Source organism: Dryobates pubescens, chromosome 4 (assembly GCF_014839835.1).
Source record: "Dryobates pubescens isolate bDryPub1 chromosome 4, bDryPub1.pri, whole genome shotgun sequence".
NCBI classification, from domain to species: domain Eukaryota; kingdom Metazoa; phylum Chordata; class Aves; order Piciformes; family Picidae; genus Dryobates; species Dryobates pubescens.
In genome coordinates this window covers 46,132,127-46,159,867 of record NC_071615.1, presented here as the reverse complement: position 1 = coordinate 46,159,867, position 27,741 = coordinate 46,132,127, and the positions used below count along the sequence as shown (strand labels likewise).

General features: G+C 40.8%; 1 protein-coding gene across 2 annotated transcripts in view; it reads right to left on the bottom strand.

Annotated features, from left to right (window-relative positions):
- PLCL2 (phospholipase C like 2) overlaps positions 1-27,741 on the bottom strand; it is a 111,880-nt gene that overhangs the window by 18,067 nt on the left and 66,072 nt on the right. The window contains exons 3-5 of one of the 2 annotated variants that reach the window (XM_054161224.1): positions 24,925-27,411; positions 20,508-20,711; positions 4,817-4,892 (exon numbers count right to left, since the gene is read on the bottom strand). In XM_054161224.1, the coding sequence (XP_054017199.1) occupies positions 4,817-4,892; positions 20,508-20,711; positions 24,925-27,411 (2,767 nt within the window). Of the gene's footprint in view, positions 1-4,816; positions 4,893-16,891; positions 16,981-20,507; positions 20,712-24,924; positions 27,412-27,741 lie in introns of those variants that run through there. The other variant, XM_054161225.1, reaches the window with a different exon arrangement.

Sequence of the window (27,741 nt, the reverse complement as noted above, 5' to 3'; positions counted from 1 at the left end):
TCGGATTGAGCCTTGAGCCAGCAGTCTTAGCTATAATTTATTTTTTCATTTGATATGTCAGCTTCACTAGAATCCTTATTTACACAGCATCACTGAGGTTGGAAGGCACCTCCGGAGATCAAGTCCAACTCCCTTATTCAAAGCAACGTCAGGTAAAGCAGGTTGCCCAGGACTGTGTCCATCTGGGCACTGAACATTACCAAAGAGCAAGACTCCACAACCTCCCTGGGCAGCCTCTTCCAGTGTTTGGCCACCCAAGATTCCCACTGAGCCTTCTTTGCTCTGAACACCTCCAGCTTGCTCAGTCTCTTTTCATAGATATGACGCTCCAGTCCATTCATGAATCATTTTTATGGCCCTTGCTGGACCCTCCCCAGAATGTCTCTGTCTCTCTTGAACTCAGGAATCTAACATTGGAGATGTGATCACATTTATGCAGAGTAAAGTGGAAGGACCAAATCCTTCTTTCACTTTCTAAGATACATGCAACTTGTTGAACAACTTGTTCACCAGGACACCCAGGTTCTTTTCTCTGCAGCACTTGTCAGCCAGTCAGTCTCCAGCCTGCACTGGCATGTGATGGGGACGTTCCTCTGCAGGTGCAGGACTTGGCACTTCCCTTTGCTGAACCCTGTTCATGGAGTTCATATCTGCCCATTTTACTTTCTCACAGTAAAAGTCCCTCTGAGTAACAGCACAGCTATTTGCTGTATCCACTCTCCTCCAAGTTTTGTATCTTCTGTCAACTTGCTGAGGAAGCTCTAACCCCATCAGCAAGGTCACAAATGAAGGTGTTTAAACAGTAGTAGTTCCAGTATCAACCTCTGAGGTTGATCACACCACTAGTGACCATCCTCCTGCTGATCACATTGTTTTAAGCTAATAACACACAAAATTTGTCTTTCAACCATACTGATCATAAAACTTCACTAACTCTATATTTCTTTAAATGTCTGTATGGATAGGTTGAAACTGCTGGAGATCAGCATGTCCTACTGATGCAAACACGTTAAATATTGCTCAAAGTCCAGTGTTAACAGATGATGCAGCATTTCTTCACTCCCTGCATAAGATGCCCTAGTTTCAATGCAGGGGCTTCCAATCAATATCAAGACTTGCTGATGAGTGGCAGTATTTCAGAAGACATGGATTAACAAGTTTCTGCTGAACAGTACCCAGGCCAGGAATGCTGCAAATTCTCTTTCAGGATAAACTACACAAATGTTGGGCAAAACTGATCAAGTCATTCCCTTCCACTGCTTAAATGAAAATTTAATTGCATGTGTATGTACTCAGCCAAAAGCACTTCTCAAGGTTTAATTATATCCACTTCTTTTCCCCTATCAATGGGTTATCTAAGCTGTACATAACATACAACATAGAATATTCTTTTTCTGCACCTTCTATGCTTTGCTTTGGAGGACTCTAGGCCCCAAACCAATTCAGAATGCAGGTAACAGGAACAAACAATAAAAGAAACAGCTCGATGTTATTACTTCAATTGTCAACTACAAGAAACATTTGCAGTGTTTGTAGGGCCATGCTCATCTTTTTGTGCATACAGACCAGATGTAACTCCTTCCCAGTTGATACTGTGCACTGTGTTTACCTTTGACAGCATCCAGAACACCCAGATACATAGAATACATAGAATACACCAGGTTGGAAGAGACCTTCAAGATCATCGCGTCCAACCCATCAACCAATCCAACACCGCCCAAACAACTAACCCACGGCACCAAGCACCCCATCAAGTCTCCTCCTGAACACCTTCAATGATGGTGACTCCACCACCTCCCCAGGCAGCCCATTCCCATGGGCAATCACTCTCTCTGTATAGAACTTTTTCCTAACATCCAGCCTGAACCTCCCCTGGCACAGCCTGAGACTGTGTCCTCTTGTTCTGGTACTGGCTGCCTGGGAGAAGAGACCAACATCCCTTCCCTGATACCGTACTCTATTTCTGACACTAATGAAGAACTGCTTTGGAGCATATGCTTGAAAATGTAGACATTGCACGTTTTTCACTACTCACATTATTTAATGATCTAAGTCCCTGCTGGTTTAGTCACTGTGCAGACAGAATAAATGAGATACTCCTTGCTCCAACAACTTAGAATCCAAGTATGAGGGGAAAAAGAGAACAGATGGATAACGAAAGAGTGGGGAGTACAAGGAAGCAATGAGAACTATTTTGGTGAAGGTGGTAGGAGGATGTGTCGATCTAGCTGTATTTATTGGATAATTTTAACCAGCAACTCAAAGGAAGCAGCCTGGCGGATGTTTACAGTCAGACTGTTGGGCAACATGATGGAAAGCATGACGATGGCTGATTATCCATCAGGCGGTGGGAACCCCTGCTACCAAATGAGCAAAGCAAGACATGGGAAAGCAGCTCGGTCCTGACGTACAATGAGGAGGAACATACCGAAATTAACATAGGGACGCACGGCACCCAACAGGCAGCCAGGAAAATGAAGCACATGCGTAAAGCAGAGCTGCAGTGGTCCAACTCAGAGAAAAGAATCGTGCAGCTGAGATCCTAGAACATAAGAGCGTGTACAAGAGCTACACAGAATCACAGAACGGTAGGGGTAAGATTGGACCTCGAAAGATCATCTACTCCAACCGCCCCGCTAAAGCGGCTTCAACTAGCTCAAGTTGCACAGGAATGTGTCCAGGTGGGTTCTAAAAGTCCCCAGAGAAGGAGACTCCACAACCACTCTGGGCAACCTGTCCAGTGTTCCATCACCCTCACAGGAAAGAAGTTTTTCCTTTTGTTTATGTGCAGCTTCCCATGTTCTGGTTTCTACATGCTGCTCCCTGGGCACCACTGAAAGGACTCTGTCCCCATCCTCATTCATTATTTGCCTCCCTGGTCATTTAATGAATACTTGGTATATCACATGCCCTTCTGAGCTCCCACTGATCAACACCCAAGTGAATTCCTAAAATGTGGTTCTTTTAACCCCTGATGAGCTCAGGCAGCACTTAAATTATAAAGCAATGGAAGATTCAGAGAAGAAGTAGGAGAATGAGTTTGGGTTGGGTACAAAGGAGGCTAGGAATGGGATAAGGTTACCTGGACATTCAAATTCTTTACTCTGGAGAAGACAGAGGAGTATCTCAGTCTTTAACACATTAAGAGCATGAATTAGAGTGTCTTTAAATTCCTTTTATCACCTACATTCTGTTTTCTTGCAAGATCTTTAGCTGAATGGCAACAACCCAAAAAAATGGTACTGCAATGATTTTGAAATTATGTAGATTTTTTTTCCCCCCCTTAATTCTAAAAAGGACTGAGAAGCACAGTAAGATCAAAGCAATATAATGTTCCCATATCTTTTCATTAGTTAACACATCTAAAATGCTTTCAAGAGTTATTTAATTAAGAGCAGAATGTGCTGAGGTCAAATTAATCTGCTGATATGAAGAAACCAGAAATGTCTTTTGACATGGTTTTATTTTAAAGAAACAAAATGAGAGAAATTTACTGTTAAATGTTCTTAGAGAATATTAATAACAAAAGACCTGAATTCTGAAAGAAGTAATCTCAAGAACTGCATCTTTGCTTATTCAGTAAGTCATCAGTTTTAAAGGAAGTCAAATGTCTTATTGTTAAATTGAAGTTAGAAAATGGCTTAATAGAGCAATTCCACTTTGCCTGCTTAACAGAATTGTCTTACAGGACTGTTGATGACAACAAAATCTTACTGCTTATTGACAGCTTGAGTATTTCTTCTTACTTATCAGACTTTTCAGTCTCTGAGCCACAGAACAAAAAAGCCCAGACAAGAGCATAATTTTACTCAGAACTAAACAGAGTAGCATCTCCTGAGATCATCAGATCAATTAGTCATACAAAAGTCTTCCAAACCCATGGATATTAAAAGGTAATTCAATTCAGCTCATTCAGCTTCAAAAGTGCCTTGACCCTTCTGGGCTAAGGCTGCCCTAAATAGCATGATCTATTGCATAATCCACACTTAGGCTTATCACAGTATCACAATACATTAGAGGTTGGAAAGAACCTCCTGAGATCATCGAGTCCAACCTCCCTGCCAAAACAGGATCACCCAGGGTAGTCTGCACAGGAATGCATGCAGGGGGTTTTTGAAAGTCTCCAGCAAAGGAGATTCTACAACCTCTCTGGGCAGCCTGCTCCAGGGCTCTGAGAGCAGAGAGGCAGATAAAAGAACGAAAGAGGACCATACAAGATGATGGGAGCAGCAGGATGATGAATGTCAGAGAGATTAAAATGTATTTGCATTTAAAAAGCCATTCTCCTGAGTGAGTTATGTGAGTCATAGTTGTAGACACTTTGACTTTCTGACAGACTTCGTGTTTCTGATGCAAAATGTGATGCATGGCTACTCTGAGTGACCTGATGACTATTTAAAAGATGCTTTAAAAGGACCAAAACAAAACAACCATGATTAAAGGACAAAGTCAGAGATGCTACTGAACATGAATGGAATCCTTCAACGCTCAAAGCCATGTTCAGATCAGAAAATTATTTCCAATACATCAGGTGAAAAAGAGACAAATTGTGAAGGGGTTCAGAGCTAACTACACAACCTATTTCCAATATATATTACAATAATTACTATAATCTCTTGTGTGGTTTTATTATTTTAGGTTGGGTTTTTTTGGGGGGGGGGTGTTGTATTTTGTTGTTGTTGTTTTGTTTGTCTGGGTTTTTTGGTAGGTATTTTTTGCTACAGTCGAGTAAGTAAACTCCACTAATCAAGTTCAGGGACATAAAAATGCAGCAAGTTCTTTGTAACATTGGGGTTTTTAAATAGCTTGTACTTACCTGCTTTCTGACACTGTACTATCTTCTCATATAAGCTATCTGTATTTTCAACTAGAGTCCTGATGGTCTGAATCATCTGCAGAGAAATGATACAGAAATATCAGTGAAATCTGGTGGGCTTTTTACTGAAAATTTTTAATCTGTATAAGATGTCTACATTTGAGTCAAATCAATAATCTATTAGCTGCTGCTGACAAAATAAATACAGTCATTTTCCTGACCATGATCAGGCAGAGAAGAGCTCTTAATGTGGCAAAAAGGCATAAAAAATACAATGGTGGCTTGAGCAAGATAACCTGGATGCAGGTTTCCTCTTCCTCACTCACTTCAATGTGATGACCTCTCACCACCTAATGCTTCCCATTTCTTTTCCATATTATTTCCTCTACATTTTCCCCTTCAGTGGCTTGAGCTGTACATATGTATGAGACAACACTCTATAGAGGAAAACAAATCACTTCAGGCTGGTACTGAAGGAAGAGGAAAAATAAATTGGTCCTTTACCTGGTAATTCTAAACAAAAACCTTTTCATGGAAGCTCAGCTGAAAGCCCACCAATTAAGATGGAACTGTGAAGGTACATACTGAGAAGTAATGGCTTTGCTTCACATCTTACCCACTGACATCTCTGGTATCCTCTCAGCAGACAGACTTCTCATCACTAGAACAACGACTAAATTTTGACATGTTACTTATGTGGGTGTTCAGGTAGAACTTTATGTTCCTTTGAATCACAGAATCATAGAATTGTCAGGGTTGGAAGGGACTGCAAGGATCATCCAGTTCCAATCCCCCTGCCATGGACAGGGACAGCTCACACTACATCAGGTTGCTCAGAGACACATCCAGCCTGGCCTTAAAAACCTCCAGGGGTGAGGCTTCCACCACCTCCCTGGGCAACCTGTTCCAGTGTCTCACCACCCTCATGGGGAAGAACTTCTTCCTAATATCCAGTCTGAATCTACCCATTTCTAGTTTTTCTCCATTCCCCCCAGTCCTATCACTACCTAACACCCTAAGAAGTCCCTCCCCAGCTTTCTTGTAGACCACCTTCAAATACTGGAAGGCCACAATAAGGTCTCCTTGGAGCCTTCTCTTCTCCAGACTGAACAGCCCCAACTCTCTCAGTCTGCCTCCACAGCAGAGGAGCTCCAGCTCTCTGATCATCCTTGTGGCCCTTCTCTGGACACATCCCAGCACCTCCAGAGCCTTCCTGTAATAGGGGCTCCAGAACTGGACGCAGTACTCCAGGTGGGGTCTCACCATAACTACTGTTACGAGTTGGAATGTTCTGTGTCACAGAAAAAACCCATCCCAAAGCTCTCTAAAACCTTTCCTCAGAGAAGTAATACTTTAACAGGCATGACTACGCATATTAGAAGGACCCTTCTCCAGCTGAGCAACACTGAGGCAGTTTTCTCTGAAGCATAAATCAATTTGGGGAAGCATCCATCAACTTGGAGAAGCAGGCAAGTAAGCCTCAGGTGTGCAAGTGAGGAAGAGGAACACCTGCAGAGATGTAAACTGCTCCACAGACTTCTATCACTTCCAGCTACAAAGAAATCTGCTTTATGTAATTACAAAGCATTTGAAAATTAATTTTGCTTCTATAGCTATAATTTCAAGCTACAGAATAAAGAAAACTATGCAAACCCTACAGTCCCATGCTGATGCCACATAGAAATTACATATGAACAAGCAACTTCAGAGTATGTGGAGGTCACACTGCATAGTTTAATCACAGAATCATAGCATTGTTAGGGTTGGAAGGGACCTTCAAGGATCATCTAGTTCCAAACCCCTACCATGGGCATCTTTACATCCCAATTAACTTGTATTTCATTTCTCTGTATCCTGATTTATACTGTCAGTTAAATTACAAAAGAGGAAAAAATGAAAATGTGGCCTGGCTGCCAAGCTGCAAGAGAAATGCTTCAGCTTGCCCAATTTTAACTGGATTGGTTTTTGAATATTAATACTCATTCAAGCAAAAACTGCCTATAAACAGAACCATGTCGCTTAATAATGAGGTGTAACAAATTGAAGGCAACTATTTTTACAAGAAGTATACTTAAATGAGAGGATACAATATTTCACCCAGAAAGGTTTCTCTAGGAGCACTGCAAACTGACTATGCCCTGATGTCACAGAATTAACCAGGTTGGAAAAGACCTTTGAGATCATCAAGTCCAACCTATCACCCAACAGCATCTAACCAACTAAACCATGGCACAAAAACCTCAGCCAGACTTTTTTTTAAACACTTGCAGGGACAGTGACTCCACCACCTCCCTGGGCAGCACATTCCAATGGCCAATATCTCTTTCTCTGAAGAATTTCTTACTAACATCCAGCCCAAACCTCCCCTGGCACAGCTTGAGACGGTGCCCTCTTGTTCTGGTACTGGTTGCCTGGGAGAAGAGACTAACCCCTGCCTGACTACAACCTCCCTTCAGGTAGTTGTAGACAGCAATAAGGTCTCCCCTGAGCCTCCTCTTCTCCAAGCTAAACACCCCCAGCTCCCTCAGTCTCTCCTCACAGGGCTGTGCTCCAGACCTCTCCCCAGCCTCATTTCCCTTCTCTGGACACATTCGAGAGCCTCAACGCCCTTCTTAAGTTAAGGGGCCTAGAATTGGACACAGGACTCCAGGTGTGGCCTAAGCAGTGCTGAGTACAGGGGCAGAATGACTTCCCTGCTCCTGATGGCCACTTTATTCCAGACCCCTCACCAGCTTTGTTGCCCTTCTCTGGACATGTTTGAGCCTCTCAACATGCCAAGAAAAAAAACTGTATTTCACTGCTTCATTACTATTTGGTCTTTAAAACAGAATATTTATAAATGTAAATAAAGCCACAATAAATTTGCTTCAAAGGCAAGGATTTTACCTGTTTCAATATGTATGTCATGTAATACTTTTGCTTCTGTAAGGCACTTAAAGAGAACCAAAACTCAGTTGACCTCAATTGTAAATGTACTTCAAATAACCAATTATCTTCCTGCTAACCAGCTGAAAAGGTACTGCAAAGCATCCCCAACTTCTCCTCAACTTCTGCTGCACTGAAAAGCACTTAAAAAAATTAAATGCTGAGCATGTGCAGTTCTTGTTTTGTCGGGATCCTAATAAACTATAATGCCTACAGTGGGATTCTCTGTAACAAGAATTCTAGAAGAACTGCATGAAATACTCCTGTGGCCCTGTGTTAGCTTATTCTGTGTTCCTGATCCCATGTGTATAATGAAATTATTCCTAAGTCATCTCAGTTCTGTCCTACTCTAGACACAGAACATCTCCATGCTGTTGCCTTCTTCCTATACATTCCACATGCACATCTGCCAATTTAGAAACAGTACAGAATGTCTCAGCAGACCAGAAAACTTACTCTGACATACTGCACTGATTTCCAGAAATAAGAGAATTTAAAGACACATAAAAAGGTTTACTCCACTGTTTCTTAGGCTGCTTTTTGTATTGACAAAGCAATGGAGTTGTACTACTTCTCCACATGAAAGGAAACAAAACTGATCGCTCTGTTAGCATTCCCTCCTGGTGGCAAGGCCAACATTGACAGAGAATTTACAGTAAATGTGCAAATGTAATATTTCAGTTTGGGTATGGGAAGTTTCTTGGCCTAAACAGGTCAAAAGCAATGCAACTTTGGATGAAAAATATCAATGCATTTCATGTGACAGAAATGAATTCTAGTGTCAAGTTTTAAATTAGCGAGCCCAGTAACAGTTAGTTACTTTACCTTTGGTCTCTAAATACATACAAAGCTGTATTTAAGATTAACAGCTGGCTAGCAATAATCCAGAGGTTGATTGCCACTACCATTCAATCAGTATTATGCTATACCCTGCCTCTGTTGATGTCCTGAACTATGGAAAGCACAGAGTAGTAGGCTGTGTGCACAAGCAGCTGCCACCTTTTAGTTGTGTTTTACTAATAAAGTGATACTATTAGCTCATTATTAACCTTATTTTTCTATTGCTCTTCACCATGCATTCACCTTTAAGCATGTATTCAGCTATTTCTTCAATTATTCTTAGAGAGTGTTGTGAATTTGAACATTTCCTTATAATATCATAAAAATAGTAAGGTAGACAGTAATGGGGACTTAAAAACTTTTGGTAGACACAGCATATGGAACAACTGTGTGCAAATGGTTATATTTAAGTGGGAAATTAGCCTGATCCAAATGATACTTGTGTTGTGTGTGTGCTTTGTATAAAAGCAAAGTAGAAAGTGATGAGCAAAAGCAGGAGCTTTGGTGTGAAAAACAGTATGTCTGCAGCAGAATGAGAAAGGAAATTCTCAAGGCAAATTGGTTATGGAAATTGAGGAGAAAGACCAAGGCAAGTCGAGTATGTATTACACTAGTCTATACTGAAGAAGTCAAACAATAAGCAGGCATTTGTTAAGCTCAGCTGACTCTGAGAATATTACTGGTGACAAATCTGAAAAGAGGAATGCAAAAAAAATTTAAGAGGGAACAACCAGTTACCAGCTGATCATTAAAAATGTATTGCAAATTATCCATGCCCATTCTAAGAATGGAACAGACATGTCACAGAGTTTAGTAGCTATAATTTCCACCAAGTCTTTCACAAAATTAAATCCCATCTCTAACTTGTGTTGCTTTTTCTAGCAGAAAGTATTAAAAATACCCAACAAATGTATTTTACATACAGACTATGTAACACTGCTGGAATTGCTGCAACTCTTCCCTTCAGTTTCCACTGCCACATCCCACCCTAGGCTTACTATGAATGTGGAATGGTCTGCTTCATGAGCCCTGTGTATGTCTACACATGTATGTAAGCACTCACAGACATAAAGGTATGCATCTATTTCACAGAATCACAGAATGGTCCAGGCTGGAAGGGACCTCCAAAGGTCATCCAGTCCAACCTCCCCGCACTCAGCAGGGACATCCCCAAATAGATCAGCCTGTCCAGGCCCTTGTTGAGCCTCACACTGAATACCTCCAAGGAAGGGGCCTCAACCACCTCCCTGGGCAACCTCTTCCAGTGTTTCACCATCCTCATAGTAAAGAACTTGCTCCTGATATCCAACCTAAATCTGCTCTTCTCTAGTTTGAAGCCATTGCATCTTGTCCTGTCCCTGCAGGCCTTTGTAAACAGTCCCTCTCCATCCTTCCTGTAGCCCCCTTCAAGTACTGGCAGGCTGCTATTAGGTCTCCCCAGAGCCTCCTCTTTTCCAGGCTGAACACCCCCAGCTCCCTCAGCCCGTCCTCATAGCAGAGCTGCTTCAACCCCCTGATCATTTTTGTGGCCCTCCTTTGGACCCTCTCCACCAGGTCCATGTCCTTCCTGAACACAGTACTCCAGAGCACAATAAAGTGACAGGTTCAACACTCTGGATCTGCTGGCAACACACCTTTTGATGCAGCCCAGAATGTGATTTGCTTTCTGGGCTGCAAGCTCACACTGCCTGCTCATGTCCAGCTTCTCACCCATCAGCATCCCCAAATCCTATTTGAGAGCACTCATTCAGTTTCAGATGAATTTGAACAAATAAAGATCTATTTCTACTAGGGTCATGAAAGCAGGTTGTCCAGAAGACAGAACATCTATTTATACCCCAACATAGGGAAAAGACATGGATTGAACTAAATATTTTAATCAGATTTAATACAGAATACAAACCTTGAGAAAGAAGTATTTTTTTAAACCAGGATTAATTAGCATCTCAGCATGTGGAACCAGCTGGTAGCACACCGAGAGAGAAATCAACCACATTTCCCACAGTTCAAGAAAACTTACCAAACACTCCACAAATTCTCCATTAAAAAGGCTTATGCTCTTTCTTAATTCTTCATGAGTAAAGTTATTTCCAAAAGACTAGGTGGAAGACTGAGTATATAGAATAATCAGCAGCACTCTTCTAAACTAAGCAAATAATGGCATTCAACTCTTTCAAAGCCAACAAACACTTCTCCTTGCTCTCCTGGCGCTCTGGCTGCTGTTACAACAAAATGATTTTCACCATTTTTAAACTAAAGCTGATAGAATGACAACACTATGTAACAAGTGGACAATAAGGATGCACAGATCTATGAAAGGAAAATAGCCTACATCTGTAAAGAGAAGCAGCAATTTATCATTCCTGTGAGAAAATTAAGAGGTGGTGTTATTTCTTTCAACTAATCATGTCAGTAGCAGTTCCATTAAACACTATTTTTTTCCACATAGAAGGGGTCAAAGAGACAAACAGAAGATTAAGAATTTATTGAGAAAGAAAAAGACTACTAATGCAAATGCAGAGGAGCTGCTATGCATCTCATTCTTATGCTCTTCCATAAGCATTCTGTTGGATTACATTAAAATAGAATAGAACAGAATAGAATAGAGCAGAACACAACAGAATAGAGCAGAACACAACAGAATAGAATAGAATAGAATAGAATAGAATAGAATAGAATAGAATAGAATAGAATAGAATAGAATAGAATAGAATAGAATGGAATAGAATGGAATAGAATGGAATAGAATGGACCAGACCAGACCAGGTTGGAAGAGACCTTCAAGATCATCGTGTCCAACCTACCATCCAACCTAATCAACTAAAACAGGAACAGGACTGTAGGCTAGATGAACTCCTCTTCTTAAGCAGTCGTATTAATTCATACCCTTATGAAGACCATGAGTTGGCCATTAGCCATAACTGAATTAGAGAGAGGTTACAAAAAGCTCTTAGCAAAAAAAAAAAAAGAAGACATTTTGGCTTCCCAGAAGCATGAAGTTGTCAGTATTTGTGCTTTTCAATCAATGCAGAACAGTTCATACTTTACAACACTTGGCACTGGACTCAAAATATCCAAAATTAGACGTTTCTGCCCTTGTGGACTGAAAAGCTCCACATAAACTGAGGTTATCATCTGCAGCTTTGTTTTTGGAAGCATAATTGCAACCCTCAGTTTAGAATGACTGTCCTGTTAGAAAACAGGGGGAAAAAAGCTGATAATAAGCAACATAACTCTTTGGGAAGAAACTCTTGGAGCTACTCACTGTATTTTGCATCACTGCTTTCGTTTTCAGTCAGGTTTTGTGACAGACTAACAACTATTGAATCAGTAAATAATCACAAAACCCAGGATCTAAAATTATTATAATGTATTACACATGGCAAAACCCATTACCTGGGCTATCTGCAATATTAAATTGCAATGCAGTATGCATGTTTTCCCTTAGATTTTTTCATGACTGACCTGTCTCCATTTATCACCTAAATAAAGACAGTGTTAACTCTGCAGAGACTTAATAATGAAAGTCAGAGGCAATAATGGAAATAGTGAGACACTATTGTCAAGGGATAGCAATGTGCCCTTGTGGCCAAGAAGGCCAATGGGATCCTGGCAGCCCTGTGGAGAGGGACCTGGGAGTCCTGATGGATAACAAGTTATCCATGGGACAGCAATGTGCCCATGTGGCCAAGAAGGCCAATGGGATCCTGGGGTGTATTAAGAGTGTGTCCAGCAGACTGAGGGAGGTTCTCCTCCCCCTCTACTCTGCCCTGGTGAGACCTCATCTTGAGTACTGCGTTCAGTTTTGGGCTCCCCAGTTCAAGAGGGACAGGGATCTGCTGGAGAGAGTCCAAGGGAGGGCTACCAGGATGATTAGGGGACTGGAGCACTGCCCCATGAGGAGAGGCTGAGGGACCTGGGGCTGTTTAGTCTGGAGAAGACTGAGAGGGGATTTAATCAATGTTTATAAATATTTGAGGTCTGGATGTCAGGAGGGAGGGGACAGGCTCTGCTCACTTGCACCCTGTGATAGGACAAGGAGCAATGGATGTAAGCTGCAGCACAGGAGGTTCCACCTCAACACAAGGGGGAACTTCTTCACTGTAAGGGTCACAGAGCACTGGAACAGGCTGCCCTGAGAGGTTGTGGAGTCTCCTTCTCTGGAGACTTTCAGGGGCCATCTGGATGCGTTCCTGTGTGACCTGTGCTAGATTGGATGGTCCTGCTCTGGCAGGGGGGTTGGACTTGATGATCTCTTTGGATCCCTTCCAATCCCTAACATTCTGTGATCCTGGTGTGTTATCAGCATTTAAATACTGCATTTATATTGCCAACTCTGAAACTTGCTGTTTTAACACACAATGCAACAAACCACCACTAAGAAAGCTGTTTGCATTCTAAACACCCACATGCCTCACACCCTGATGATCTTTGCAAATCTGGGGGCATTGTTAAGCCATTCATCCTTAAGAATACTTAGCTATTTTAGCTAGATCAAAGTTATTTGAGCTATACCTACTATTTCTAATCCACTTATTGGAAAAACATATCCTAATGCAAAAAATCAACATAAGCAGCTGCAAATAGAATAGAATAGAATAGAATAGAATAGAATAGAATAGAATAGAATAGAATAGAATAGAATAGAATAGACCAGACCAGGTTGGAAGAGACCGTCAAGATCATCGCATCCAACCTATCATCCAACACCACCCAATCAACTAAACCATGCAACCAAGCATCCTGTCAAGTCTCTTCCTGAATACCCCCAGCGACAGCGACCCCACCACCTCCTCGGGCAGCCCATTCCAGTGGGCAATCACTCTCTCTGTGTAAAACTGCCTCCTAACCTCCAGCCTAAACCTCCCCTGGCGCTGCCTGAGACTGTGTCCTCTTGTTCTGGTACTGGTTGCCTGGGAGAAGAGACTAACCCCTGCCTGACTACAACCCCCCTTCAGCTAGTTGTAGACAGCAATAAGGTCACCCCTGAGTCTCCTCTTCTCCAGGCTAAGCAACCCCAGCTCCCTCAGTCTCTCCTCATAGGGCTTGTGTTCCAAGCCCCTCACCCTAAACAGTTCTTTTCCTGTTGGCATATCAGGTTAAGTTCAACATTTACTCCAGCTATCAGAGAAGAGCTAAGAACTTTAAAATACTAAAAATCTAATAGAAGCTTCCAGAACAAGAGGACACAGTCTTAAGCTGTGCTGGGGAAGTTTAGGCTCAAGGTGAGGAGAAAGTTCTTCACAGAGAGAGTTGTTAGCCATTGGAAGGGGCTGCTCAGGGAGGTGGTGGAGTCACCATCCCTGGAGGTGTTCAAGAGAGGAGTGGATGTGGCACTTGGTGCCATGGTTTAGTCATGAGGTCTGTGGTGACAGGTTGGACTTGATGATCTTTGAGGTCTCTTCCAACCTTGGTGATTCTGTGTGATTTGAAAAGAGACTTTGTCAAACGCTTTTCCCAGTACAACCCATCTTCCATGTATACAGGCTTCTTGACTTCCAAGGATTCCAAGTGATCAATGAGCTCTTCACTTTATAAAAGTTGTACTGACTCCTCCCTAGAACAATGTTTCTCCGTGTTGCCTCTGATTTTCATTCTCAAAACAGTTTCTATCCATTTTCACAGTACAGATGTCTGCCTGTCTGATCTGTAATTTCATGATCTTCCCTGGAAACTGCTTAAAACACTGGCACCACACTAACAACTTCAATAGTCAGTTTTAAGTGAGAGGATACACACAACAATTAGCACTTCAGATATATCAGCTCTTGAGAAACTTTGAATGAATATTGCTTCTTTCTCAATTATTTGCTTCATTCATTTCACCTTTCCTACACAGTATCTTCTCTTGGCATTTCAGTTAGAGATGAATTCTCCAATGAGTCCTTCATAAAGAAGGGGTTTATGTGAAACTGTAATCTCCACTGGTAAATGGATGCAAAAACTAATTCGGTGTTGTGACTTTAATTGGTTTCCTGGGTCTTTGATATTTTGATCAATGAGTCATGCCCACTCTTCATCAGGCTTCCTGGTTTCTGACATTTTGAGTAAAGAAATCACTGTTCTTTTTAAATCTGTGCAGGTCATTCTCACAATTCTTCACTTTTGGCTTTCTTGTGCTTTTAATTTAACCGTGGCAGGGTTAAACATCTATCTTATCTTCCTCATTTACATGTAACTTCAGCTTTTTGGAAGAAGCTGTCTTCTTTTGAACAGCATCTCCTCCTTTCTGCATTTTTTGGTAAGTGGTATATATTTACTCCAAGCCTGCTGTGTGGCATCTTTAGAGTGTCTACGATGTCCGTTCCTTTGATTACTTCTCTGACCATTCTGCTTTAACAAGGTTCCTTATTTTTATGTAGTTATGCTCATAAGTACAAAAGCAAGGAACAATAGCATTTCAGCCTTCTGTGTAAAGCCTAAGTTCTTTGCTTTATAAGCCAATGTGGTAGTGTAAGGCTATGCCTTTAAAATTTTTCATAGGTCTTGAGCAGAAAAGTAGTAAAATGTAAATAAATCACTATTGGGCGAGATCTCACCATTGGAGAGATATCTGCCATAAGATTGGTTGTACCAAACCAATTCTTTCTTCTCTTCTCACTTCTTCACTCTGGAGAGATACCAACTTGCTTCTGCTTGACCCTGGCTGCATTGTTTTGGTATTAACAGTCTTCTGCTCCTTTCTCCCTTCTTTTGTACAAGGAAATAGGGGGGGCAGAAAAGGAAAAGCTAGTAGCTTCCCCTGGTCTTTGACCAGGGGGATCCTCGTGCTGTTTGTTAAATGTAAATACCTGCAAATATTGTAAATCCCATATATTTTGTATGTATTCATTGCATTTCATTGTAGATTGTAGTTTTGCTTGTAAATACAGATTTCATTTGCTTCCAGCTGGGCTGGGCTGGCAAAGCTAATGTTGGGGGAGAAATTTCAACCCACCACAGCCAAATGATGCTATAAGTCAGATTGTGGTATGGAGCATTCACAAATCTGGACTCCAGAAGGCACGGGCTCAAGCACAACATACTGAAACAACCAGGAAACAGAACACAGCTATCACAGTTTATGTCAGCCACACATTACTCAGCAAAGGCATGAGATGAAAAAACAAACAAACAAAAATCTGGATTTTCTTCAGGTGTACAAAGCAGCAGAATCCAAAGACTGAATTTGAATACAGGAGACTAGCAATCATTATGAACTAAAGTCTCCTCTGCCACAACCAGAGATTGAGTATTTAGATCTTCTGATATGTTCATCTATGCTGATATCAAGGTAAGTTTTAAAGGTAAAGAATATTTAGGTTTTCAAGCAGTAACTGAAGTCTGAGAGAGCTATTAACATTTGACCAAAAGTGTAATGGTCCTTTTTAGATAGTCTATAAAACTCTTCAAGGTACAGTGTCAACCGCTCTACTTTCCAAGGGGATAGACATATTCAAGTCCAAAATAGAGACTATCATATTCAGGTTATGTCATTGGCCAAACGTGGAACCTTATAATGTGAAGTTGACTTCCATGTGATTGCATATCCAACCTGCTGTATTGAGTCAGTAGTTTAAATGAGCTAACACCAAGGTAAACCTGACTTGAACTTACTATACAGCTACTAATTACCAATCATGTGGTGTTTTCCAGTTTACCAGCTTTGCTGCATTTTGTTACCTCTCATTTTCATCATCTCACAACCCACACCACCAATAAACACAGCATGGTTCTCAAGCCTAGAATGTGTATATAAAATTTCATTTGATTTGGCTCAAATACAGTCCTCTCCTATACTGTAGTCTGCAGACATTTTAAATTACAATACAAACTCAACATGAAAAAAACCCAAACCCATACCCTCAGAAACTGGAAAAAAACACCAAAAATGGATCTAACAGCACTATCTAATTAGGGTTTAATAGCATTTAATCCTAATTTTTGTAGCAGCATTACTTAATCTTCTGTCACACAAGTACAGCTCTCTGCCGTTTCTGTGTTAGTTTTCCCCTTGGAAGTAAAAGCCTGCTTGCAAAGTTCAGAAAGATCTTACCCTCACCAGATGGAACACTTCATCCTCCACTAAGGGTAGACAGACAGCCAAGTTCTCAACAATATCTGACTCCATTTGCACAATCCTCTTTGTACAATATCTTTGCATTGCTTTTATACGCATCACTGAATAATGCTGCAGACTTAAGATTTTGTTGTTGTTGTTGTTGTTGCCATAGCATAACTTTTGAAAGTTTATTTACTGCTTATCTTAAAGGTTATAAGACATTAAAAAAAGAGAAAACAAACATGCAATGGTGTGGAAGAGGCACTTGCCTTAACTCCAAGCTTCAGTCTGCAGCACTGATCAGTGATGGGTGTGATGACACCAACAGAGTGCATGCTGAAGTATCACATTAAGGAAGCTGAAGTTCATGAACAAGAGGGAAAAATAAAACATTGTTAAACAGTGAAAAGATGTTAGGGTGAAAAATACTCAGGGGCATGGAGAAGCTAGAGAAAAAATACACAACTTAAATGTCTCTCTCTCAAAAATGTCTAGTTGTATTTATTTCCATTATTCTGAAAAGACACCTCAGCTCCTGCAACATGAATAAAAGATCCTTTTATTTCCTGGGTAAACTTCTGGCTCCAATAATACTGGTGGCAAATTATCCATTAAAGTAAAAAATAGAGTGTATTACCCCATTATTCATTAAAGTAAAGAAATATAGTGTATTATCCTATGAATAGCACTAGCCTTTATCACTTGCAGCTTCTCTATTAAGGTAGTAGCAAACACTAACAATTTTAAACAGCATCTGCTGTTTGTTTACATGTAAAAGACCCAAGTACTAGTGATACATTAATGAACTTATTTACTGTTTCTTTAAAGAATAAATGCATCCCTGCTATGCTGAAGACACCTTTCCATGTCTTCTACTGCCCTCTTTTGTAATGACTTCAATGTGGATTGACTGTCCCACTGTAAAGATCTTAGCAACAATGAGTCCTTTAAGCATTCACGATGTAAATAAATTCTGACTAATTAAAAATCTTGGCTGAATATTGCCTTTTTTTTTCCTGTTTATAATGATTTTATAAAAAGCAGAGCATTTCTGCCTAGTAAGAACCCCTACAACAGCCAGAAAAAATCACAACCCTGAAACAGTAGTACTTTGAGAATAGTGCTGTGTGTGCCACATTGAGAATGCACACAAGGTAATGACAGCCTATGCATCCATGGTACTACCCAAGGTTTGTTTAATGAACATTTAACACAATCTCTGTTATCAACCTCATTTCATACTTCCAGTACATGGCACAATGGAAGAACATAGTTACAAAATTTTTACCTCTACACAGGCCTAAAGTAGCAGAAAAGCAGATAATCATTACTTCAACATCTCTTTCTTCGTTATAGATGCGGCACAATTTTACACCCACTTGTTAATTAATCATGTCACAAAAATCCATAAGACAAAACCAATCCCCAAGATAAAAATGTGTCATTTTGAGGGCTGACTATAGTAATTTACACGACAACGACACAAAAAGAACACTACTGATGATAGCATCCGCTTCTAAATGTCTGCTACTAGAGCAAATAAGAGCTAAATAGCTTCATATCCCTTCTCCTTTGATATGATATAGATGCCTCCTACTGCCTCACAATGCACTGTCAGAAACAAAAGCTGCCAAGTGTGGCACCCATGGTTGACTTCCTTTTCCAACATACCCTACGGATTTCGATTGTTTAAAACCTTTTCTCAAACTGAACAGAGTATTGGCAAGATCAAGTTTCACACATGGAAACACATCTCATTATTTCCATGTTCTATTTGATTAAAAGAATCCTAATTTTTACTTGTCTTCAACATCATCTAGAGCTAGAAGCACTATCACAATCATAGACTCATAGAATTGTTAGAGTTGGAAGGGATCACAAGGATCATCTAGTTCCAAGCCCCTGCAATGGGCAGGGATGCCTCACACTAGATCAGGGTGCTCAGAGCCACATCCAGCCTGGCCTTAAAAACCTCCAGGGACGAAGTTTCTACCACCTCCCTGGGCAACCTGTTCCAGTCTCTCACCCCCCTCATGGGGAAGAACTTCCTAACATCCAATCTTCCTAACATCCAATCTGATTCTACCCATTTCTAGTTTTGTTCCATTCCCCCACAAGAAGGAAGGCCACAATAAGGTCTCTTCAGAGCCTTCTCTTCTCCAGACTGAATAGCCCCAACTCTCTCAGTCTGTCTCCATAGGAGAGGTGTTCCAGGCCTCAAATCATTCTCATAGAACAGTTTGGGTTGGAAGGGACCTCCAAAATCATCTCATCCAATTACCCTGCAGTGAGCAGGGCCATCCTCCATTAGATCAGGCTGCCCTGAGCCCCATTGAGCCTGACCTTGAATCTTTGCCTTTCATTGCAATTGAGCATTGATACTTTAGGGGAGAGTACAGATCTTTAAAGCACACAATTGTTCAAATCATGTGTACACTATAGGATGCAAGGGGAAAAATCATATGTGAGAGAGCAAATCCAACTTGGATTGCAAAGCTTTCTGGAGCTACGAGTTACCTCCAACTGACAGTCAAACACAAACATTAAACCAGACCTACAAACAGATTTTTAACTCCAATAGCTCCAATAGATAAGAACGAAGTATCACCACATCTGAACTGTCAGAAACAGCTCCATCAACAAGACAGAACTTCACCTCATAGGTGTTACAGGTGTAATCACAACAACCAAGCTTGTTTGCATTTCAGTTACAGTCATATCCAATAAGCTACTCTAAGAGGACATGCCCATGTTTTCTGGTAACTGCTACCATCCCAATCAAATTCTGTTCTGTTTACTTCATCACTGATGTACACAAGCTCTACCTAAACTGCTAATTACCAATGAGTGCTTTTTGGCCTTTGGTCCTAGCATTTCTCCAAAGCTTCTTTAGAAAGCAGTGTAGAAGATATATGTGGAACTGGGTTACTTGCTGCTTTTCCTTTTTTCTTTTTCTTCTTTTTCTTCCATCAAGTTGCAAGGACTGTTTCTGAAACAGTGACTTGATCCTGCCAGGTGGGGCTTCTCATTGTAGCACACAAAATCAATGTAAATTTATACTAGGGATGTTTACTTATTGCCAAGTGATATGTCACATTAAAGCAATCATTACATAAATAAACAAACAAATGCTCAATTACTCTGTGCCAGAGTACTTCAGTGGAAGGAGGACATCGCAAAGCACACTCAAAATATTTGGCTTTTATGCACACTTTAAATTAATGCCAGGCATATGTAAATCAGTATTTCTTGGTGTATTAGTTCTTCCTTCCTTCCTGTTTAATTTCCAGTCTCTAAAGATACAATTTACATATTTACTGAAGGATAGGGGCTGAAGCTAACATTACAGCTGCTTAGAGAGGTAAAAATACCTAATCAAATGAGATCTGTAAGAAAGATACAGCAAAGGAAAATGAAAAAGCACCTGTAGAATTCAACACTTCAGGGTGCTTAATAAGCACTATAATTCCTAAAAGCAGTTCCCAACCTTTTTTTTTTTGTTCTACATTGAGTCAAATCCAAAAGAAATCAAGGTCCATAAACTGGAAAATGTAAGCAACAAATTAATGGAAGAGGTTTATAAATACAGGTAAATTGATACATCCTCTTCACGTTAAATCCTCTTGATTATAACCACTTTGCCTTCTGAAGTGTACACTTTGGTTCTGCATGCAGTCTATTAACCTCTCTGTTTCACTTGATATGAAAACGCTATCAGTTGCTGTGCATTCGTGGGAATGACTTTCAAGCACATGCAATGAAGCACGCAATAGGAAGCCACAGATTAAAACAACCTTTCAAAACAGACATGGTAAAAAAAAAAAAGGTATTCTAAAAAGGCAGTGTTTCAAACAGCATATAAAATAACCACAAAGGGCTACTCACCATGTCATACGCCGTTACGATCTTTTTCAAGACCTCCGGAACAATGCCTTGGAGCTCCATAGTCGGATACTGATCATTGAGATTCAGTACTACCAAGGGTGTATTATCGGGCCCAACCAAGCGCATAGACACTGCCAAGATGCACTGCATAAGATTTGCTACAGGAGAGAGGCCACATAATTCTTTGAATGAAACTACTGCGTTCTGTAAAAAGGAAAGAAAGAGTTTCCTTTACAGTTAAACATGAATTTTAATGTCTCACTCTTTCAGGAAAAAAAAACACAACACTTCACTGCTACAGTTGAGCTACAACGTGAGGTTTCCACAGCTTTTTCCTGAAGAGCTCCCAGTTTTCCAAAGCAACCAATATTAGGCACTTATTTTAACCAAAACATGGTAAAAAATGTGAACAATTCGACACCTGCCACAGGAAATCAATTTGGGATGAGTATGCCTGCTCTCTATCACTTCCAAATTTAACCACACATATCAATGAATCCTGACCCATAGTGGTTATACATTTTTTTAAAGTCTAAGCCATTTCAAACTGACTTTTGAAATGTCAGTAAGAGAAACAAAGCATTAGGTGCTGAATGTCCCAAACAGGCAAAGTGAAATGAAGGGAAAGGAGGAATTCAGCCCATTTGTAACTTTAAACATACCTGAACTACAGTCCAGACGTGCTGTGGATCTGCTGGCTCCCATTTGGTGTGATTCACAAACCCAGCACTCCACTACTGATGTCATTCCTATCACAGAATCACTCTTAGGTGATTTTTTAAGGTACTTCGATGTGAATAACGATTTTGTACCTTTCCCTAAAATTTATTGTAGTTGTATTTTATGTTCAGTATGGTAGAATATAAAACCATGCATTGAAATTTGAAGAAAATTTCCAGTGTTAGATAATGCAATGTGACTCCAAGCAGCCACTGAAATTCCATGATGGGAATATTCTCAGCCCTGTAAAGAATTTAGGAACTTTGTACCAAGTGGGAGCTGGTGATCAGTGAGCAGGTCTGGAGTTTGTGTTCCTGTAGGAAACAAAAACGAAAACAAATGTGTTTAAGCTACAAATGTGCTCAGTGCTCCTTTCTCTCACTTCTTACCCAGGCAGGGTATTTGACACAGGTTTTCATTTTTAATCAAAACCACTTTCCATCTTTGCTGGCATGGTAAGCCTCATTCATGGGCAAATTGCTTAGAATGGCATAATGCCAACCTAAATGCAAATAGGAATCTTATATGAACTATTTTGCTGTCCCTTTATTAGACAAAATAGCCCAACTAGACTTCATATCATGTACATCTGGCACATTCGTGCAAAATTATGTGAACACTAAATCACATCTACAACAGTCACAGCATACTTGAAGGAAATGTTTAGCAGCATCTAGAAAACCTTCAGGAAACACATACTACTGTAATTAACTGGACTACACCTTAATGACACAATGAAAGGCACTGAGAAGTCCATTCAAACAGATTCTGTTTGAGACAAACACAGTAGGTAAGCTATTATGAACAATCATTTTACAAAGAGGTTAACAAGGAGCCAGGGAGTGTATACATCAACTAATGGCAGGCAGGACAGAACTATGGCTTTAGCTCTCCTCTTTGGAGTTCCAACCCTATATCCAGAGATTATCCCCCATACTGTCAGTCAATTTAAACATGCAACATCACTCCTGTTACACTTTTGCCAGTGATCAGTATTTAGCAAGTTACGACACCAGCTTTTATCATGGTAATGCAGTACCTAACAAGGAAGAAAAAAGGCTAGCTGTTTGTACATGGATTTAGAGAAACCATTAAACTCACTTCCACCTTTTTTTGTTGGTTTGTTTGTTTCCTTTTAAACCACAACTTTGCTCTCTATAATCTGGCTTGTAGGGGCATTATTTCTCTATAATACAATACATAACAATTTTTGTAACATGAAATTTCAGCAATATAGAAATCAAACAAATCTCCCATTCTCCAACATAAATCTGGTATTTGAGTGGTTTGTTTACTTTTATTAGCTATAAGCCTTAGTCAAGCAGAGTTTCAATAGCACACACCATATAATGTCAGCAAAGCTATGCAAAAGTAGTATTTCCTCATGTGCCAAAAATATCTTCTTGATAGTGTTTTGAGAGATAATGATGAATTTAGTTGATAGCACGACTTGCAAACTGATAGAATCAAAGACATTAAAATACCTTTTGATATCTGATGTTCAAAGAAACCATGCTGCAGAGCCTGTTTTCAGTTGTACCAGTTCTGGAAAATATTGCAGCTTGGAAAGAATGCAAAGCAGCTACAAAACGTGTGTGTTTTCACTGTTGCCTCAAATCACAGGTCCACCTCTGCCTGGAAAGGTGCCTTAAAATACAGTATCCTTTATATGACAGAATTCTAGTCTTCCATAGGTTGACTACAGGCTAAGTAAAGGAGTTTAATCATTCATGTAATGTTAACAGGAAAAAGTAAGAGGCTTTACAGAATAAAAAAATTAACCAGGTTGGAAAAGACCTTTGAGATCCACAAGTCCTTACCCAACACCATCTAATCAACTAAACCATGGCTCTAAGTGTCTCATCCAGTCTCTTTTTAAACACCTCCAGTGATGGTGACTCCACCACCTCCCCTGGCAGCCCATTCCAATGGCAAATCTCTCTTTCTGGGAAGAATTTCTTACTAACATCCAGTCCAAACCTCCCCTGGCACAGCTTGAGACTGCACCCTCTTGTTCTGTCACAGGTTGCCTGAGAGAAGAGACCAGCCCCCACCTGGCTACAACCTCCCTTCAGGTAGTTTTAGACAGCAATAAGGTCTCTCCTGAGCCTCCTCTTCTCCAGGCCAAGCAACCCCAGCTCCCTCAGCCTCTCCTCACAGGGCTGTGCTCCAGACCCCTCCCCAGCTTTGTTGCCCTTCTCTGGACACCTTCCAGCAAGTCAACATCTTTCCTAACCTGAGGGGCCCAGAACTGGACACAGTATTCGAGGTGTGGCCTAACCGTGCTGAGTACAGGGCAGAATGCCTTCCCTGCTCCTGCTGGCCACACTATTCCTGATGCAGGCCAGGATGCCATTGGTCTTCTTGGCCACCTGGGCACACTTCATCTGAAATTACAATTCTTGTATCGATCCCTGCTTGTATTCCATCAGAAGCTTATGATAGTTAAAAGCTTTCCTAAATAAAACACAACTTTACAACTCACTTTAATCTATGTCTAAAAGGGCTTAATTGCCCAGAACCTTTATTGAAATCTCCAAACTACACATATTTTCAGTGAGATCTCTTTGTCTCCCATAAAAACAAGCAACTCAGCCTATACTTTTTTCTGAAATTCCACATGTTTACTACACATGACCTTAAAGGTGAGGTAATTCCTTTTAGAGGATCCATTCTAATACCTTATTGCAAACTCCATCTATCTCTAAGATATTATTGCTAAGAACAACCATGGAAAGCAAACAGCCTTTCTGGAAGTATTGCCTTCTGTTTGAGAACAAAAAAAAACCCACACAAAACCTCAGTGAACTAAACATCCTTTCCCAATAAGCAGTAAAGCTTCCTTCTTCTACCAGCTGCCATGATTTCCTCTAGTGTCTACCTAACTTCCTTTCAAAGGCCAGATGAGCCAACAGGCTTGAGTTCTGACACTGGAATTATGTTTCCAGTTCACATTGAACAAAAGGTGAACACAGTATGTGATAGTTTAAAGCTAAGATCCTTAGCTTAGTATCCTAACTGTAAAGAAGAACAGGAACTTTCTTGACAACTGAGAATAAAAAGTAACTAAAATTGGCAATTGGGTACAAAGAAAACCCATTGATATGTCTATAACTCCATTCATTTGCTAATGAGGAAAAAAGGTAGCTGTGAAAAAATTTCTCTCTCTTTTCACTGCTTCTCTCTGATTTCTGCTTTTGCATTGCTCCCTTATATCTTTCCTGGCCTTCCACTGGTGTAGAATGTGTCTGTGAGATACTGGGAAATGGAAGGAGGGGGAGAGGGGAGGTAGTGAGCAGTGTCCAGAGGGGTCTGGAAACAATTGAAGGGAGTCTTTGTGTTATTTCTAAATTATAAATATATGTATATACATTTTGCACATATCCATTGCATTCTATATTGCTAGATTTTTAACTGCTATGTAAATATAGCTTCATTCTGCTTCCAAACCTTCTGAGCTACTCTGATGATTTATTTGGGGGGCAAATCTCCAATCTGTTGGGGGGCAATTTCAACCCACCACACAGCGTCACCTCAAAGCCTGCTCTGACGCAACATGTATTCAAGGCTGCTCAGCACCAAGACTCCGACAGCGTAACTTCCAAATGCAACAAGACCCTTAAAAACATATATTCCATGTACATCATAATACAAAACCACCACACAAGAACCAGCAAACTCATTGTAGAAACTGTACCTGCATATTTTCTCTCAAATCCGTGGCGTCTCGAATGGGCTGGAGAGCATTCTTGAACACTTCGTCTACCGTTTTAATCCATAACGTTCTCATAGAGGCATATTCCCTCGATTTCTTGCCCTTCCTCACAGAGAGGCCCCGCTTATGAGGTTTCCCACCACCCCTCCGATTAGTAATGGCCACGTGCACAAACAAGGAAGCATGTGCTAACATTTCACCAGTTAAAGACTGCAGAGGAACGTGCCGATAACCGGTCTGTAGACACTCAAAGGGAATCGTGTACTGCCCGATAAACTCATCCCCAATGTAGTCATCATCCAGGACTACGAAACGCACCATTGCTAGTTCTGGCAAATTGATTTGAAATTCAAAGCTTTCATCAAAAATGGGATTATCTCCATTCTGATGCATAGTTTTCGTCCTTTGCTCTGCACAGTCAGCGGGGATTCCGTGTATTTCAACGTAGACATAAGGATCCACCACGTCACCTTTGGCACCAGATCCTTTGGGCTTAGGAAAATTTTGCCCGCTAATTATTTTAATATGAAGCAGCTGAGGTGACACTCCAGGCACAGTGTCTTTTGTATTTGCACTGAAGAAGGACACTTCCTCTCTCATGATGGCAGGGCGAAGGACATAGCCACAGTTTCCATTTTGTCGAAACCAACCAATGTTAAGATCCATCATCAAGCCAGGGGTTTGGAAGTTCATTGCTACGATCTGACAACCACACTTCCAAAAGTCCTGGGGATTCATATTGCTGGAATCAATCCTCATAGGACTGGGGAAAACTCTCGCAAGGAACCGCTTGTTGTAATTCACGAAGTCTCCTGGGTTTTCATTGGCATATTTGCTAGCGAGCACTTCGTTGAACGAGCACACTTCCCAGTACTTCTGGAGCTGAAAGGAAACTTGAAATTCTTTGAACTGAACAGATTTACATATGCTTACCAACTCAGAGAGCTCTTTGCAGAGCTGGAATCGTTTCCCCGTCATCGAGTTTTGCTGTTCGAGGCCCTCTTTCCCCACCCTCTGTGACATTTCTGCTCCTTCATCTTCATCTGTAACGTCCCCCTCTAGACCAGAGCAATTAGAGGAAAGCTTCTTTGCTTTAATTAGTATTTTCCCTTTCAGTGATTCCGGGGATGGAAGATAAGACTCTTCAACGTTCGGAGACTGCGTATGCAGTTTGTCCCCCAAAATTTTCTTCATGTGTTGCACCATCACTTTCTGCTGCTTAATAGAACAATGGTTTTCTAAGCACAAAATGAGAGGGTACTCCGAAGCGAAAAACGCGTACTTGTTAATAATGTCAATCACGCTGCGGAAGACGATCTGCGAGGTCATCGTGTGCCCCGTGTAAATCACCGGCTCGTTATCCGGCCCGTCCCACACGTCCAGCTCCACGCTCCGGCAGCCCATCTTGAGAGCGCGGATGTAACCGGTGATGTCCGAGGGCCCGCGAAACTGATCCTCTATCAAGTACGTGTTATGGGATGAGTTTATAAAATAATGAGACAAAGGCTGTTTCATGTCTTGGCAAACCTTCTTGTGCTCCGGATCAAATATGTGGCAGTCCGGTGACGTAAGGTAGTTTGTGAACCCGTCTATAGAAAGGCAGCCCTTCTCCTGGCCCTCTTTGGCTGGCTCGTATTTCTGAATAATGCCGAGGCTTATTTCGTCCGTGACGTGTGCCATACCCTGTTCTGCTTCTAAAAACATCATGAGGTCCTTGGTGTCTAGGAACTCTTTATTGCTTGAGAACTGAACCAACAAGAAATAGATTTCAGGTCTGGTGCAAAGCTCATGAAACACTTCGATAAACTCCTCTTTTGTGACTTCGGTATCAGTTTTTTCCTTGGATCTATGTAACTCCTTGAACTTCAGTTCAATTTTGTTAGTTTTTAATCCGGGATTTAAGTCCTTTATAAACTGTACAGCATTACACAGGGGTATATGTCCTGAATTTTCTACATCAGATTCACTGAACATTTGGGAAAGCCATGAAGTCCGCATATTGTCTTGAGTACTTTCTATCATGTCTAGAGTATGTTTGCCATAAGAAATCAGGTATCTTAAGCCAGTAACCCAAACGTTTGCAATGTCTGCGGAGTTAGCAACAAGATCTAGTGACTCATAGTTTTCTCCATATATAATTGAAAACGCACAGTCTTCTGAGATCTGGTCATATATTCCATTGCTGCGAAAAATATCTGTATTTTTCCCTGTTCTCACTTCTTTGATTGATTTAATATCAATCTTTGCTTTCTCAGAATCCTTTTTCGAAGGCTCCCAGCGGAGAGACTGCATATCTGCATCTAGAAGGAAGTATCGGTGATACACCCTGGAGTTGGAGCGAATCTTTTTGAGCTCAGAGCCTTCAACCATGGCATTGATACAGTCACTCGCACTGCTGATCTTCTTCTCAGTTGGCATGCTGCTAAATGACACAGTCTTCTTCCGTTCTCGCTTCTGTTTCGTACCATCCTGGTCAAAAAAAGAGGGGCAGGAGAGGGGAAAAAAAAAGACATGGATTAGTACAGTTTTGTTCAACATTGAAACAGGCTTTAATTTAAAGGTGAAAGTTCATCAAGTAGTTTAGAGATATCTAGCACCTGTGCAATGATGGGAAAGAAGGACATTCTTACTGGAATCATCACAAACAAAAATACAAACAATGGCTCAATATTTGTTCCAGGCTCTTATTTATTTATAATTAAACAAAGCAAGTTTTAAATGCTAAGGAAATAATAATCCTGTGTAAATGCATTTTGTTTTATCAGCAATAGCCTACATATAGAGTATCCTGGCTTGTAT